General features: G+C 40.7%; 1 protein-coding gene across 1 annotated transcript in view; it reads right to left on the bottom strand.

Annotated features, from left to right (window-relative positions):
• afap1l2 (actin filament associated protein 1-like 2) overlaps positions 1–17,810 on the bottom strand; it is a 36,333-nt gene that overhangs the window by 5,369 nt on the left and 13,154 nt on the right. Inside the window, exons 2-13 of the mRNA XM_017484039.3 lie at positions 13,200–13,328; positions 12,184–12,255; positions 11,134–11,225; positions 5,489–5,600; positions 3,583–3,791; positions 3,177–3,356; positions 3,002–3,076; positions 2,331–2,415; positions 2,144–2,248; positions 1,824–2,035; positions 984–1,129; positions 778–892 (exon numbers count right to left, since the gene is read on the bottom strand). Coding sequence (XP_017339528.1) covers positions 778–892; positions 984–1,129; positions 1,824–2,035; positions 2,144–2,248; positions 2,331–2,415; positions 3,002–3,076; positions 3,177–3,356; positions 3,583–3,791; positions 5,489–5,600; positions 11,134–11,225; positions 12,184–12,255; positions 13,200–13,328 — 1,532 coding nt within the window. The remainder of the gene's footprint in view (positions 1–777; positions 893–983; positions 1,130–1,823; positions 2,036–2,143; positions 2,249–2,330; positions 2,416–3,001; positions 3,077–3,176; positions 3,357–3,582; positions 3,792–5,488; positions 5,601–11,133; positions 11,226–12,183; positions 12,256–13,199; positions 13,329–17,810) is intronic.

The raw sequence follows: 17,810 nt of genomic DNA, 5'->3' as shown, positions 1-17,810 counted from the left end.
ACTTGCATCTGTGGATGCAGCGGCGAAAGGTGTTTACTGACAAAGATTTACCAAAGTATTCCCGAGCCCATGTCAGGGTATCCATTACAGATTCCTGACAGTGACGTCTGAGGTATCGGAGATCATGCGCATTCAGAAGTGGTTTTTGGCCTTGCCCTTTATGCACAGAGATTTTACTGGATTCCTTGAATCTTTTAATTATATTGTGCACTGTAGAAGGTGAAATGTCCAAAATCCTACTGATTTGTCTTTGGGGAATGATGTTCTCAAAGTGTTGGATTATTCGCTGATGCATCTGTTGGCAGATTGGCAAGTCTCAATCCATCCTTGCTCTTGAAGGACTAGGCCTTTTTTGGAGAGTCCTTATATACTATGATTAAACGATTGCCTCAAGTGTTTCACATCACCTTCTTATTTCAACTTCTCACATCGCTATTAGTCCTAGACTGCCCCTGTCCCAACTTTTTTTTTAATGTGTTGCATGTACAACATCAAATACCTTGTCTTTATACATTTTGGTTTGTATAAATACAAGTCAAAGTACATTCACAAATCACCACTCTTGTTTTTAATACCATTTTCCATACTGTCCCATCTTTATTGGAATTGGGGTTGTATAAAAACCTAGACACACAACTGTCCATCTGAAAACAATGAAAACACAACCCTGAGACAACAGTCTCTGCATTTCGGCGCTTTTCTTCGATGCTACTTAGGCAGAACAAATGCTCAGAGTAGACATCACTATATGTCTAACACCAAAATAGTATTGCTTACCTCCTGTTCATTCTCTATGGAGGCCACATCATCGTATATGTCATCAGAGTCATTGTTGTTTGTTGGGAGACTTTCGGTGTACATGTTTTGCTCTGAATATCTCCTCTGCATTAAGCTAAGGAATAGCCAAAAAGATCCACAATGAACTACACACACACACACATTCTTTGCATGTTTGTTGGCAAAAAAAAAGAAACTATACTCACTACATGGAGGTCTTGGCTGCGTTGACTATACTGGATATTCTGTCAGAGTTTACATAGTCATAGGTGAGGTCCTCTGGGTCAGTTTTGGTTCCTGTCTGTGAGAGTAAGAGTCCCAGCCAATGGCCCATGTCAGCAGATGATTTAGCCTTGAAGATGTGACAGAAGAGATATTATATAAACATACTGTACCGTATAGTATAATCATGTTATTCTTTATAGAAGATTTAAAATGTCACTGTTTTCTTTTTCTTTATTGAAAGTGTAGACGGACAATAAATACTGGAATGTGAGCAGGAAATAAGTTGTTTATCCATTTAATGAGAGTCTTTCATCACAGTGGCTATACTAGTGACCTAATAACCACATAATGATGAATATAAAAGGCAAAATAGTCATTTTCAGTTTTAAAATCTTGACAAATTTTAGATAAATCTCAAGCAACATAAAGAAAATAGCGTATCAGTTTGGAGCCTGGGTGACAGACCAGGCCCATCAGTTCCCAAAAGCATGAGTCAATGTTGGCTTGTGGACCTTTTATTGCAGCAGTGTGAGGCTTTCCGAGATGGAGCATGGAAGCACTACACCATCAGTATAGCAGGATTGCTAATTTGTGGTTTCTAAAGTTGACTACACCCTTTTTGCATTGCCAGACAGTGTAGCAAACAGTGCCAGACAGTGTGTGGTATGGTGTATGTGTGATAAATTGGGTCTAAGGGAGCATGGCAGAGATGTGTGAAATCAGGGGAAAACCAGGCTATTGTATGCTTTTATACAAGATGCCAAACTGTTGCTAACTTTGATTGTTTTTAATGACCCAACTAAGTAAGAGATTAAAATCACCTCAAGGATAGCAAGCTCCTCTCCATCCATCTGTATGCGAAATGAGTAGAGGCGTTCTGGGCTGGGGTCAGGTAGCACCATACACCCCTCCAGAGCCACAGGCTGCTGGGCAACCTTAGACTTGCCCTTATCCTGGTAGAACCAAAGCTTACCATTCTTTATCAGACACCAGCGTGTCCGCCACTGGCTGTTCACCAAGACATTCAGATAGCCTGTTACAAAGAAGAAAGTAGAGATGTTAATATATTGATAAATTTATTGATAAACATTGATAAATGTTGATACTGAAGAACATCTGCAGCATGTCTGCACTAATCTACCTGATGTATCCACACACTTCTCAGGACCCTCTAAAGACGAAATCTTTTTTTTCCCAATGTTCATCAGATTGCTTAGCTTCAGGCCAGCACTGGATTTCTTCTTAACTAAACAGAAATTAAATATTAGCATTTAATGAAACAATAACCCCCTGCATTTAATAGTTGGGTGAAATGGAAGAAGTCTCACCATCTTTAGTCTCAACGTTCTCAACATGGCTGTCTGTGCTGCTCCCACTCTCTGATGCCACGGAGTACCTCTCACCAAGCTCAGTCTGTGGAGCGACAGTTAACACTTTCACTATACTCTTCTTCAGTTACATTATTTTCTACTCCAGCCAACCATTTAGTGAGTAGTTTAAAACCACCAAATAATGGGACATATTGCTTGTCAGTTATTGATCTTAAACTGTTAAAAAGGTTCCTCAAGTGTTCTTTGGGTGGTTACTGGTTATCTAAAGAATTTAGCTTGAAAGACTTTGCATTGAAAGATTCTTTGCATTCTTTTGCTCTAAAGTATTCACTGCACCTCAAAATGGATCCTCAAAATTCTAATTGTTTCTTGTTAATTACTCACAATTTATAGACCCAATTTATGTTGAGTAGCTTTCTTTAAAACATGGCTATTTAGGCCTATTTAATTGTCTTGTAGCTCTTGATTAAGGTTCTTAGTAGGACATTTTTATAAGTTCTACTTGGAACCTTTGCTGAAAGTGTTTTTCATTGAACTTTATGTTGTAAGGGTCTGCACTAAAAAAATAATGGGACAAACCAAATAACATTTAACATGCTGGATGGACCTTTTTTTAATGAAAGTATTTGTTAAGCAGTTTCTTATCTTCCATTCTGTTCAGTGCATACCTTAGTACAGATGAGTCTTGACGAATCGGAGACATCAGAGCCCTCTGTAGATTTGGGACTGATCTCCTGGATGACCTGCCATAAACAACAATACAAGTAGATTATGACTGTGCAGTCTGAATGAGGAGGATTCAATTAATTCTTTTATCATAGCTGAGAATATCTGCAGGCTTGCCTTCAGCCACTGTTCAGCCTGCTCTTTGCTCTGCAGGCCGAGCACAATGGCCTCACCACCCTGGGGGATGATCTTCAGCTTGTGTTCTTTCCTCTTAGGCTGCTTTTCTTTGAAAATGACGCTGCAGCCCATTAGACTGACGTCCAACAGTGGGGTTTGGTCTTTTGAGCTCTTGTAACACTGTGTATACAAATAAGGGCAATGAACTTTAATTGTATACTATCTCTGATATGGAACTACAGTAAGCTGTATAGCTGCATAGCAGAATTGTTTTTAAATCTATATTTCTACATTGCATTCCTACTGTATTTGATTATGCCATTTGACAATGGGCATCAGGAGCATTATATAAATCAGCGTATATGTACAATCTGTGTATGAATAACTCATCCCCAAGGCCACCTACAAGGAGACGATTTTCTCGGATGACACAAAGCTGTTTGGCCCACTGGCCCAGCCACTTCTTCCTCCAGAGGAAAGCACAAATCCTTGCATCCTTCATTAGCTCAATAGAAGCCTCTGTGGATGGCCACTGGTGCTGTGCTGCAGATTTGCCTTTTGGCACTTCCTCCTCATCATAGGACTCATATGAGCTGCTCACTGCATCACCATCATCTGAAGAAAGAAAACTTAATTAAGTTAGTCGTGCCCCAGTAAGGATAAAGTGCAAATAAAAAGAAGATGGTCCTGGGTGGAAGTTGAGAGTCTAGATTTTTTTTTTAATGTTAAGCATCTCCAAGCAGATTTTGTATTTTATTGAAAACACTGCCAAGGTAGTGTTGCTGCCTCACAGCCCCAGGCTCCGTATTTTAATCTTAAACTTGGGTTACTGTCAGAGTTTTACATGTTCTCCCAGTGTCTGTGTGGGTTCTCTAATTTCAGGTTCTCTAATTTCTTCCCACTTCCCAAAATCATGCTGGTAGGTAGACTGTCAATGATAAATTGCCCCTAGGTGTGAATGAGTGTGTAAATGTGTGTATGTGTGTGTGTGTGTGTGTGCGCATAGTGCCTTGTGATTAACCCAGTGCTCCTCTGATGGACTACCCAGACCCTGACCAAGATGGATATGTTACTAAAGATTTAATGAATGAATGAATGAATGAATATGGTCATGGTTTATTTTGTTTAGATATGATAAGAGGTAGAAACCATGCAAATCAGTGGAGAGAACAGACGGGAGAAAACAAGCCTGTTTTGTAAGACCTTAACCATATTTGACTTCCTAAGAACACGTTCTCATAACCAAAGAACTCTATCTCTCATCTCAATCTCCTTCAATGTTGAATAACACAGCTGCTTGATAATGTGTCCAGACATTTGCTGAAGATGTAAATCATTCACTGATCAGGGTGCACTATCTACCCAAGGCCTTGCTTCAGCTGGCCCCCATTTCCTAGGCTCATGGTTAATGTTCTGTCACTGTATGTCCTGTGCCAGAAGACCCGTTGCAGAGAAACAAAGAGTATCACTGTTCTGTGCTCCTCAACCACAGGGCCCTCTGTGTTATGGCCATGTTCAGAGAAAAGAAACTGTCCAGAAATCTGTATCCCAAATTTGGAAATCGTAACTCTCGATTACATTAAGTAAAATTTCATGGCAACAGCAAGTGAGCTAAATCAGGACACTGAATGAACAGTGCTTTACCAAAAAACAGGAATGGTTGCAAGGACTGCAAAAACTAAAGGTCATATATTAGTCTGCAAAACCAAGATTTTTTTTAGACAAAAACATTTTCATGTTATATTAATATACTGTAAGGTATTGTGTATATACATACTTCTGAATTAATGTGAATATAATGTAAATATGAATGTAAATTAAAAAAAAAATATGTAAAATTAATTTCACTTTTATAAAGTAAGTTACTAAGCCCTAGTTAAATCAAAAGTGGCACATCCTGTGATATAATGAACTTTTTTACTATAATTTCTAAGTCTTACATTACTACTACTACTAATAATAATAATAATAATAATAACAAAATAAAAGATCCAAAAATTATGAATATGCCAGTTAAACCAATATATTTTTAATCCTGATTTTAAAATGACTTCTAGATAATACCTACCTATATTCTTAATATTCTCTGAAACTCTGTTCTAGTGTTTAGGGGAAATATAAGAAAAGCATCATCTACTGGCTGATCTTTGTATGATCTTCAGAATTAACAGTAAGTAAGCAAAGTGATGCACCGTACTGGTTTTGGAGATCAGCCTTTTACAGCGTAGACTGAAAATGACTGGGATAACATATTCTGACTTTATTTTCTTTGAGTAAAAGAAACATAAGAACCGTTACCAACCAGAGCTTACCATTGATGGCTAAATCATACGGCTGAGCCTCCTCATAATAACTCTCTGGAGAATCCATACATGCTGGTGCTGGAGTTGGTGGGAGAGAAAATGGCTCCCTCCTTCCTATGGGCTAGAGTGAGAAAGGGAGAGAAAAAAGGTGAGATTATAGAGCTTCTTGATAAAGAATTATGTTCATGCATCATGCATTTTATATGATGCAAAAACCACAGCTACACCCTTCCTGTATTTGGACTGAACCTGCCATGTATGTTACTGTTTAACATCTCACATGCAATAAGTCAGACTCAAGAGCTTTTAGTTAAGCACCTGACTTTGCTCTGGCCTCTGCTCTCTGACTGATGGGGAATTCCTCCACCCTGAATCTGAGCTGCCTGTGACCTCAGCTTTGTGCACTTCAAACAGGAATTCCACACATGTTTGCCTGAAGAAGTAATGTTTTAGCTGGGTGTGGATTGGCTGGTGGGTTTCCCAAAACCGTCAACCCAAAGCATCACTAAATCCTCACATCTGATACTCTCATAGTGATTTCTGCAATGAGCTTGCACGGTCTATTCACCACCCACTCACAGAGAAAATGGGGTTCCAGATGGCCCGTCTACCATGATCTTGATTTATGTTGATTCATGGTGAGATTATTATCACCTATTCAGATAATCTGGATGCTAAATTTAAAGGACTGGTTCAGCAAGGTCAATTCTTTTTTTTTTATACACTGAAAACATTTCCTGATATTTACATCTAAATGTGTTAAACATGCATTTTTAAAGTAATCAAAAATAATGGAACATGTGACTGACAGGTGTTTCTTGTTGCCCAGGTGTGTCCTGTTAGACTGATTGTTTAAACAGTTAATAGCTATGAATGTCTACTCTTGAATTGAGAGCCGGGATTCCACCTGTGAAGACTGCATTTGTTGTTAAAAAGGATAAACCAACATGAAGACAAGAGAGCTGTCAATGGGAGAAGAGCAAGCCATTTTGAAGTTCAAAAAAAGGGAAAATCTATCAGAGCCATTGCATAGGCATTGGACATAGCAATAAGGCCATTTGAAATGTTCTGAAAAAGAAAGAAACCACTGGTGTACTAACACTAACAACCAGACATCAAACAGGCCAGCCAAGGAAAACAACGGCAGTTGATGACAGAAACATTGTGAGAGCTGTGAAGTAAAACCCCATATCGACAGTCAGTGACATCACCAACATCCTCCACAGGTCAGGGTTGAAGGTATCACAATCCACCGTTTGAAGAAGACTTCAAGAGCAGAAATATACTGAAGGTGCTATACCACAAGATGCGAAACCCCCCAAAAAAAGCAACTGAAAGAAGCTGCAATACAAGTCTGGAAAAGCATAATAAACACATAAGAACAGCACAAAAGAAGAATGCAACAGTTTGGTGATGTCAGTGGGTTGCTGGCTTGATGCAGTTATGACAAGCAAGGGATATGCAATCAAATATTAAGTGTCCTTTACTTTAAAACGATCTGTTCCAATAGTTTTGCTCACCTAGAAGTAAATATCAAGAAATTAAAGCTTAAATTCTGATCTATAGTTTCATCTTTTAATCTCAAATCCAAATGTCTTCAGTGTATAGCAAAAACAAAAGAATTGGCCTTACTGTTTCAATGCTTTCAGAGGGCACTGTATATTATAGCTAATAAGAGCATGGTCCAACTGGCAGGATACGTGTTTATTTTGAAAAGAGGACTATGAAGTGCTCATAAACAATTGGTCTTGGGGAGACATAGGATGTTGTGACTAAAAGTTTGCTGTAGGCTTTAACAGGATTCAGCAAAATGGTAGGCAATGAAGTGGAATAAGGGGCAGATATAAGCAGTAAAAGAAAAAATTATGAGCTGATGAGAACAGGAGCAGCCTTCCACCTCAAAAATATCGACTAAACTAAATGGAAACAGTTTTTCTTACAGACGTAATAATACCACGCCCCACCAACTCTGTCTCCTGACTCTCTGACAGTCTATCAAGGAAATACACTGGGAGGTATGAAAAAAGAAGTGTCAGAGTGACAGTGCATTTGCCACTGATTAAGATGATGGAGCAAGCCATTACTTCCTCCCTCTCAAACTCAGTATCCCTGCTGCTTCAAGCAGGACCAGTCCAAGTAATCCACCAACGCAACATGATCAGTCCTGCTTATGCAATTGGACACGAGTGTGTTTGCACACTCAGCCACACAGTGCTGTGTACTGAACTCCATAGAAACCCCATTTTGAGCCTACTCCCCTAATTTTTGTTGAAATAATCAAGCCCCCCATTCTCATTACCATGGGAACACAGTCTGAGAAGTAAGTAGATCAAGAGTCAGACATAAATAAGAAGCAAAAGCCAGGCTTTGGGAAAGAGGAAAAGGACAAGTGGGAAAGAGACCAAACAAACACCCAAAACATGGAAAATCCCCAGTTCTGGTGCCAAGAATCCAGCACAGTGAAAATACAAGTCAACTGGGCCCTAAAACTGTTTGGGAAGAGGGGGTAGCTGATAGAATAATTAGCACTGGTAACAGATGTATTAGGTATATGGTCTCTGAACAGCTGTCATCAATTCTCTGATCCTCCTCAGAAGTAACTTTTGACCTTATGGAGACTCAGTACTTGATTAGTCATCTGATCTTACTTTGAACTCTCTTTGACCAGTTTAAGTTCTTTGTTTGTTCGTTCACTTCCTTCGTGTGCAGTCTGGTTTTAGAATCATGGTTGTATTCTTTTCTAATCTCTTGCGGTCATAGCATTGAGATATCTCAAAAAATCCTCTCTGTGATTACAAATGTATGCGATTTTTGACAGTATCAGTAGGTTTAATTTTGTGACATATTTAGAATCATAATGTGTACTCTATATTCAATAATCTCTGCTGTGTGGAAGTCACACTCCCTGTCCTATTTGATGCCAAAGACCAACCCTTCTGCTATCTTTAGGACGGCTCTATTTTGAGTAACAGCAAAGCAGGGCAGAGTGACTACAGTGCTACTCAAACACTTACGTTTGTGTCAACTCTGGACTAAAACGCTAATGTGGTTGTACTTACTTTATAGCCTGTGGAGTGGATGAAATACTAGTTAAGGAGAAGCAAGTTGGAGGAGTTATGGAGCCTCCCAGCAGCTCAGGGCTGGACACTGTTATTGTGCACCAGTCTGAAGATTGTGACCTGGCAGAGGGACAGGGGCTGACACATGTTCTCAGAGTGCAAGTGGACGGATGTGTTTTCATTGTGGACAGGGCATTGCTAGCCCTGAATTCAGAGTACTTTCGTGCTCTTTTTCGTTCTGGGATGAGAGAAAGCAATCAAAATGAACTCTATCTGCAGGGAGGCCTGAAGGCAAAAGGTTTCCTTTTAGCTCTGGCTGTTGCAAGGGGTGAGCAGCCAAGCATCAGGGACCCTGATGAGATTGTAGAGGCTGTGGAGTGTGCTGCCTTCCTTCAAGTAGACACCTTGATGCAGTATCTTATAGACATCATAGATACAGACAACTGCTTCCTCCTGTACCATACAGCAGCCATGTTTGGCCTGTTGAGACTATTTCACAGTGCAGCAGTATTTATCCGTGATTCCTATCAGGATCTGACTGAAGCAGCACTGGTTCTGCCAGAGGAGATGATTAACTATGTGGAGTCTCTCACACCTGCTTCTTTCATTGCTATGGGAACACATTCACCCTCGATGAAAATCCTGCAGGACTCCTCCAGGACCGTGTGGTACCTGAAAGAGGAGCAAGGAGTGTGGAATTACCTGACTGACCTTCCCACAGAGGCCAGCACCTCCATGGCAGGGATAGCTGTGGTGGAGAACCGTCTGTATGTGGTGGGAGGTGTGACAGGGGTGAGCATGGAAACGGTGGACTTCAGTTACTGCTATGACACAGAGAGCAACTCCTGGAGTATGTTTGATGGACCTCAGCAGCCTAGATACAACTTCACACTTGTGAGTCATGAAGGACACTTGTATGCCTTTGGCGGTGAATACGATAAGAGAATAATGTCTTCTGCAGAGCTGTGTGATGTTTCCACACGTAAGTGGACTTTTGTGAAAAATGCCCCATGTCCTGTGGCAGGAGCAGCAAGCACTGTGGCCCGAAGGAGGATCTTTGTGTGTTTCTGGAAGCCACCTAATACAACAGATATCTATGAATATATACCACTCAAGGATGAGTGGACCCTGACTACAACTATGATACATTATCAGAGTTATGGCCACTGCATGGTGGCACATGGTGACAAACTCTATGTGATGAGGAATGGTCTTTGTGATGACTTCTTACGCTGCCTAATGGACTGCTACAACATTACCACAGGCCAGTGGACCTCCATGCCAGGGCATTATATCAACAGTCGTGGAGCCCTGTTTACAGCTATGGTGAGAGGGGACTCAGTGTTCACAGTGAACCGCAATCTGACACTGGAGTACCTGATTTGTGGTGATCACTGGAAACCACACAGACAGATGAAAGGTTTTCCAAAGAATGGATCACTCTGGACATGCATGCTCAGACTTCCCAGGACCGAAAATAAAGAGGAAGTAAATACTACAAATGAGCCACTGGAGACTGCTACTGTTGATCAAAACAAGGGCGACAATGTGTAGGTTAATTTACCACAATGTAAGATTTTCATATTTGTAAGCAAAATATTGTATTTTTATAATTGTATTATACATTGAGAATACTGTGGTTAGAGAGTGCCACAACTTATTCAGATATCCAGCTACTTTGGATACAAATCAGGTGGACTAGAACAGGGAAAACTGATCAAGGTGTTCTGGGGAAAATCTCTCCCTTGCTATCACTACCTCGCGTACGCACATGACTGGCACATCCACACCAGCAGTGTTTTCAAATGGCTGATGCAGTGTGTGTTTAATCACTGGAAGCACCCTGTGGATCTGTAGATGGAGCTGGAGTTCAAAGACTTCTCACTTGGCTCCACTAATTGTCTCCATCCTCCTGTATGTCTATCTGCCTGACCACAGCAAGCCACAGATCAACTCGCACTTAAACAGCAAACCCTCTCTGTATTCTGCACTTAGGATGGGGATTAATAACTTTGCCCTGAAAGTGATTACATCACATATAAAAACTAGAATTTATTAGAGATAAATAGGGATAATAATGGAAATTTACAGTCATTCATAAGGTTTGTGTAGAAACATGGGCATGTCTGATAAATAAACTCATTCAGCTACTACATAGGTTCAAACACAGATTGAACAAATAGGATATGACAAAAGCAGAAGTCACTATTACACAAAATAAAATATGACTATATAAAACATTATCACGCTGTATGCGATATACTGTATAACCCTGCAAATTGTCATTTTCTACAGCTTGTATACAGTGGAGTGCAAAAGTTTGTATCCCAATTAGATTAAAACTGGATGCTGTTATAAAGGCAAACGTCAAAGAAAGGGAGAATATCTTTTTTTTTTCTTCACTCGTTTATCTTTACATGCACTCTTTCAAAATGTTTGCTTGTCACAATGCAGCAACATATCTATGCATACTGAATATGTGAATATACTGAATATGTGTTAGGTGTTTGTCTAAGTGACTGAGTAACTTTCTGTTATTATGATCACATGTTAAAATTATTAAATGATATGCCTGCAGTAACAGAGATCGCTTACTGTTCTGGGTGGAGGAAGCTCTGGAAGACTCTTCTGTGGTGCACAGACATGCTTTCCTGCACTTTCATTGGCCTCTGTTTCTGCTCTGTGATCTGTATTCATACAGGATCAGAGAAGAAAAGGAGAAAAAGTCAATTCCTTTAGAACATGTTTCCAAAGTAGAGCAATACATAATAGCATGCATACACATAGCACATATACACAATATATCCTTGTTGACACACAGAGAAAGAGATGAACACTCAATTTATTTTGTTAAACAGTTTGTTTTTTTAAACTATTAGTTCATGCCTAGTAATTTATGTGGCCTGTGGTAATATTTAGCCATACTCAAGCACTTCCTATCAGACATTCCTCTGACTTCCTCTTCAAATGCTAACATCTGGGTTGTTGTAAGATGAACATTAAACTTTCACAGGAAAAGTCTAAGAGTCAGCAAAGATAATGGCAAGCATGAGTTTCTTAGCTTCATCTCTACTCCTTAGTAGCACTTTTGTTTCTGTGCAACCTCAAATGTGTCTCTTTACTGGGCCATACAAATCATACAGTATCTGATTCATAATGATTATTACACATTCAGCTAAGGTGAAATAATACTATGCAAAGAGTTGCATTTTCATTGTTCTGAACCACAAAAGCCATTTCTCTTCAGTCTATTTTTACGCTTTATCTATGTATGTGAGATGGAGATCTAATACACACATACTTCTTGCGGTTTAGAAGGCTGTAAAGTGAAGGCTTGGTCTATTTTTCTGCATGTTTCATTCTTCAGTGAAGTCTAAACAAAGCAGCCAGGCCTCAGATGGGGGTCTGGCTGTGAAAGACTGAGGGGATTTATTAAGAAGCAGACAGGAAATCGTGGTAGAGGAGGGAGGCAACGCTTACTCCACAATGCATCACCCCGCTGAAAATTAGGCCAGGGTTTTAGCTCCTCTGATGCATGATCCTCTTTTAATAAACAATTTTCTCAACATGTGTTGTTGGATCTGCAAGTGTAGTTTTTTCCCCTCTGCTGTAAATTAGAAATGGAGTTCTGAATTATACACTTACCTTTGTCTCTCTTGTCTTTGTTCTGTCCAATGACAAGGACCTTGTTCATATAGATATACTCTTCATCCTCACCTTAAAGACAGAAGGAAGAACAAGAGTCTTCAAGAATGCTTCATGAATAACTTACATATATTTGTCTAGATCAAACTTAAAATACCAGGTATTCATAATGATAAATTATACCAAAAATTATATACACTCCTCGATCACTCCTTCTTTCTATTCTTAAAATCTCAGACATTCACAGAATCTTTTTCAACATACAGTATAATTTTGTCAGAGTGAGAAAGGGGCAGTGTTCTGTACTGTGTGCATGTGAGAGCACCCCTTAGGCCTTCACCCACTGTACACATACACTATACACAAGGCCTGTGGAAGATGCATGGGGTCATATTCAATTATAATAAAAAATTCCTCCTACAACCCCACACTGCATGAATGCCTTATGGAAATATTCACCAGAAATGCAATATTTGAATTTTTGTTTTCTTTTAATTCATGGACCTTCATTGAGGAAAAAAAGAGCCATTAAAACTTACAATTGCCATAACAGGCAACCCAGATCCATGTTGTGCACTCTGCTTATCATAAGTTCATGAACAGGGTAATAACACTGCTCCCAGCCTAAAACATTTTTTTTTTTTTACTGTAAAAGACAGATTGGGATTTGGAGGATGGAAATGAAGGCTATTTATAAGCTGCTACTCAAAGGAAGTGAGTGTCTCTGGAGGATAAAAGCAGCCTTGGAAAATGATACAGTTTAGAGGAGGAAGTAGAGAAGCCCAATACCAGAATACAAAAGCGGACTGCCATGTGTTTAAATAAAATAAACCTCACACAACAAATGGTTCACTTTCTGCAGGAAAGAACTGCTGGATTCTACACAAGAAAGGGTAACATTGCCCAAACCAATCTCCCTGTAAAAAGGACAACAATGGATATGACGAAAGAAGTGCATGTGGGGTATGTTTATGTCGAACAAAGGTCTACACATGTTGTGTGCTGGTATGATGTACCGTCTGAAGATGTGTATGAGTGCAGCAGGTCGGTAAGCAGGCTCTTCTGCACAGTGGCATTTCCACTCAGGTTCTCTCCATCCAGGAGCTTCAGGAAACGCTGCAGTTCCTCCAATAGCTGCTCCAACACTGCAGTGACATACATAACAGTCAGAACAGACACTCACACTGGGTAACAGCACACTGTACAGTATACTGAAATGAAAAGAATATAGAGTATACAGTATCTCACAAAAGTGAGTACACCCCTCACATTTTTGTAAATATTTGATTATATCTTTTCATGTGACAGCACTGAAGAAATGACACTTTGCTACAATGTAAAGTAGTGAGTGTACAGCTTGTGTAACAGTGTAAATTTGCTGTCCCCTCAAAATAACTCAACACACAGCCATAAATGTCTAAACCGCTGGCAACAAAAGTGAGTACACCCCTAAGTGAAAATGTCCAAATTGGGCCCAAAGTGTCAATATTTTGTGTGGCCACCATTATTTTCCAGCACTGCCTTAACCCTCTTGGGCAAGGAGTTCACCAGAGCTTCACAGGTTGCCACTGGAGTCCTCTTCCACTCCTCCATGACGACATCATGGAGCTGGTAGATGTTAGAGACCTTGTGCTCCTCCACCTTCCATTTGAGGATGCCCCACAGATGCTCAATAGGGTTTAGGTCTGGAGATATTCTTGGTCAGTCCATCACCTTGACCCTCAGCTTCTTTAGCAAGGCAGTGGTCGTCTTGGAGGTGTGTTTGGGGTCGTTATCATGCTGGAATACTGCCCTGCAGCCCAGTCTCCAAAGGGAGGGGATCATGCTCTGCTTCAGTATGTCACAGTACATGTTGGCATTCATGGTTCCCTCATTGAACTGTAGCTCCCCAGTGCCGGCAGCACTCATGCAGCCCCAGACTATGACACTCCCACCACCATGCTTGACTGTAGGCAAGACACACTTGTCTTTGTACTCCTCACCTGGTTGCTGCAACAGATGCTTGGCACCATCTGAACAAAATAAGTTTATCTTGGTCTCATCAGACCACAGGACATGGTTCCAGTAATTCATGTCCTTAGTCTGCTTGTCTTCAGCAAACTGTTTCCAGCTTTCTTGTGCATCATCTTTAGAAGAGGCTTCCTTCTGGGATAACAGCCATGCAGATCAATTTGATGCAGTGTGCCGCGTATGGTCTGAGCCCTGACAGGCTGACCCCCCACCCCTTCAACCTCTGCAGCAATGCTGGCAGCACTCATACGTCTATTTCCCAAAGACAACCTCTGGATATGACGCTGAGCACGTGCACTCAACTTCTTTGGTCGACCATGGCGAGGCCTGTTCTGAGTGGAACCTGTCCTGATAAACCACTGTATGGTCTTGGCCACCGTGCTGCAGCTCAGTGTCAGGGTCTTGGCAATCTTCTTATAGCCTAGGCCATCTTTATGTAGAGCAACAATTCTTTTTTTCAGATCCTCAGAGAGTTCTTTGCCATGAGGTGCCATGTTGAACTTCCAATGACCAGTATGAGGGAGTGTGAGAGTGATGGCACCAAATTTAACACACCTGCTCCCCATTCACACCTGAGACCTTGTAACACTAACAAGGGCGGGAAAGTGGCTAATTGGGCCCAATTTGGACATTTTCACTTAGGGATCTACTCACTTTTGTTGCCAGAGGTTTAGACATTAATGGCTGTATGTTGAGTAAATTTGAGGGGACAGCAAATTTACACCGTTACACAAGCTGTACATTCACCACTTTACATTGTAGCAAAGTGTCATTTCTTCAGTGTTGTTACATGAAAAGATATAATCAAATATTTACAAAAATGTGAGAGATGTACTCACTTTTGTGAGATACTGTAAGTGCTATAGTGAGAAATCTTGACTTCTTCAAGAAGTTGATAGCTTCAGTGTAGAGTGGGTTCGGAAAGCATTCAAACTCCAGCTTTTGCACAATTTATTGGGTTATAGATTTAATTCTAAATGGATTAAAATGGCTTTTTGGCTATCAATCTACACACAACATTTAATGACAAAGCGTCCTTACTTTAAAGCTAATAGAATTTCTAACTACAAAACAATTGTCTGTTTTTGAACACTGTTAAATATTCTCTCACCATATGCTGTATATCCTTTCATAGATCCAGATCATAGAAGCAACCAGACCAGTTTGTCTAACATGTCATGTGCTAGTGAATGATGTTTTGTGCTTTTGTCTCCTGCATGTTTTTATCTCCATGTCATTACAGAGGCTCGCTTTCATTTGGCATCATATCACATGCCCAGGGGGTTTAGAATTTTGTTGTGCTTGCTTGTATTACGTCTCCTTGAAGTTGAGGGGGCTCTAGACTGGGGATGAGTGATAGCTCAGAGGTCATGAAAGGGAAAAAGGTGTGGTGAAAGAGGCCGCTTTGTCACCCTGTCTGATTTCAGCCCCCACACATCCTCCAGGGGTCAGAGCTGAACTGGCCCACACGCCTCAGACTCTAAGAGTACTCTTTGTGCCTCTTTCGTTGTCATGAATAAGTCGGCTTCATGCCTGATCTCAATGTATTCAAGAATAGAATTAGAGGGATGTGGTCCAGGGTTTCATGGGGGAAATCAGACTCATGAAAACACTTAGGAAAGCAACTAAACAGTCGTAGAGAACAATAAAAAAAACATGGCAAATTAATCTTGGAAATACAATCTGGACATATTCCAAACAGAGCAGATAATATCCATCGTCTTTTTGCCAAATATCAGTCAGTGAATTTCTAATGGTAACTTTCACACTCCTGTAAATAATTCATGTTTGCCAGCCACTCCCAGCTCCCTGCCTGTCCCCTGCTGATAATCAAAACGTTTTAGAGAATCACACCAGGCACTTCAAAGAGCTCTGAAATGAAACTTTTCTGCAGCGTAAGGCAAAGGAAACTGTAGAAGCTTTGCCTTTAGGACAGCAGAGACCAGTTTTCACTGAGCTACACTAACCTCATCTTACTGCAGAGTCAGCTTACAACATAATTTATTACATGTCATTACATTATGATGCCATTTGGCTCACATAGGCCTACAGAGTCATTTACAGGAACATCATGTTTCTGTATTCCCTGTGCATTAGGATTATGTATACTTTGTATACAAATGATTCAAATTCAAATGTTGCATTATGATTAAATTACCTATCAAACCCCATTTAAAACTACTGGCAGGTACAATTATAACCCTAATGCAAAAACCCTGTGACTAGAAACAAAGTCTGCTTTAGCAGATAGTGTCATTAAAGACCTCTGGAGTAACTTAATTATAGTTTCCCAATCCAAAATATGTCCTTTAAAGTTACTCAGGACCCCATCAGACTCCATAACATAGTCATAATAAAACAAGAAATCTGTTAAAAAGCTAACCTTTATGTAGAATTGGAAAATATATTTACAGTATCTCACAAAAGTGAGTACACCCCTCACATTTTTGTAAATATTTGATTACAACTTTTCATGTGACAACACTGAAGAAATGACACTTTGCTACAATGTAAAGTAGCGAGTGTACAGCTTGTGTAACAGTGTAAATTTGCTGTCCCCTCAAAATAACTCAACATACAGCCATTAATGTCTAAACCGCTGGCAACAAAAGTGAGTACACTCCTAAGTGAAAATGTCCAAATTGGGCCCAATTAGCCATTTTCCCTCCCTGGTGTCATGTGACTTGTTAGTGTTACAAGGTCTCAGGTGTGAATGGGGAGCAGGTGTGTTAAATTTGGTGCCATCGCTCTCACACTCCCTCATACTGGTCACTGGAAGTTCAACATGGCACCTCATGGCAAAAAATTCTCTGAGGATCTGAAAAAAAGAATTGTTGCTCTACATAAAGATGGCCTAGGCTATAAGAAGATTGCCAAGACCCTGACACTGAGCTGCAGCAAGGTGTCCAAGACCATACAGCGGTTTAACAGGACAGGTTCCACTCAGAACAGGCCTCGCCATGGTCGACCAAAGAAGTTGAGTGCACGTGCTCAGAGTCATATCCAGAGGTTGTCTTTGGGAAATAGACGTATGAGTGCTGCCAGCATTGCTGCAGAGGTTGAAGGGGTGGGGGGTCAGCCTGTCAGGGCTCAGACCATACGCCGCACACTGTATCAAATTGGTCTGCATGGTTGTCGTCCCAGAAGGAAGCCTCTTCTAAAGACGATGCACAAGAAAGCCCACAACAGTTTGCTGAAGACAAGCAGACTAAGGACATGGATTACTGGAACCATGTCCTGTGGTCTGATGAGACGAAGATAAACTTATTTGGTTCAGATGGTGTCAAGCGTGTGTGGCAGCAACCAGGTGAGGAGTACAAAGACAAGTGTGTCTTGCCTACAGTCAAGCATGGTGCTGGGAGTGTCATAGTCTGGGGCTACATGAGTGCTGCCGGCACTGGGGAGCTACAGTTCATTGAGGGAACCATGAATGCCAACATGTACTGTGACATACTGAAGCAGAGCATGATCCCCTCCCTTTGGAGACTGGGCTGCAGGGCAGTATTCCAGCATGATGACGACCCTAAACACACCTCCAAGACAACCACTGCCTTGCTAAAGAATCTTGAGGGTGAAGGTGATGGACTGACCAAGAATATCTCCAGACCTAAACCCTA

This window comes from Ictalurus punctatus, chromosome 13 (assembly GCF_001660625.3).
Source record: "Ictalurus punctatus breed USDA103 chromosome 13, Coco_2.0, whole genome shotgun sequence".
NCBI classification, from domain to species: Eukaryota; Metazoa; Chordata; class Actinopteri; order Siluriformes; family Ictaluridae; genus Ictalurus; species Ictalurus punctatus.
This window is presented reverse-complemented; position numbering and strand designations above follow the sequence as displayed.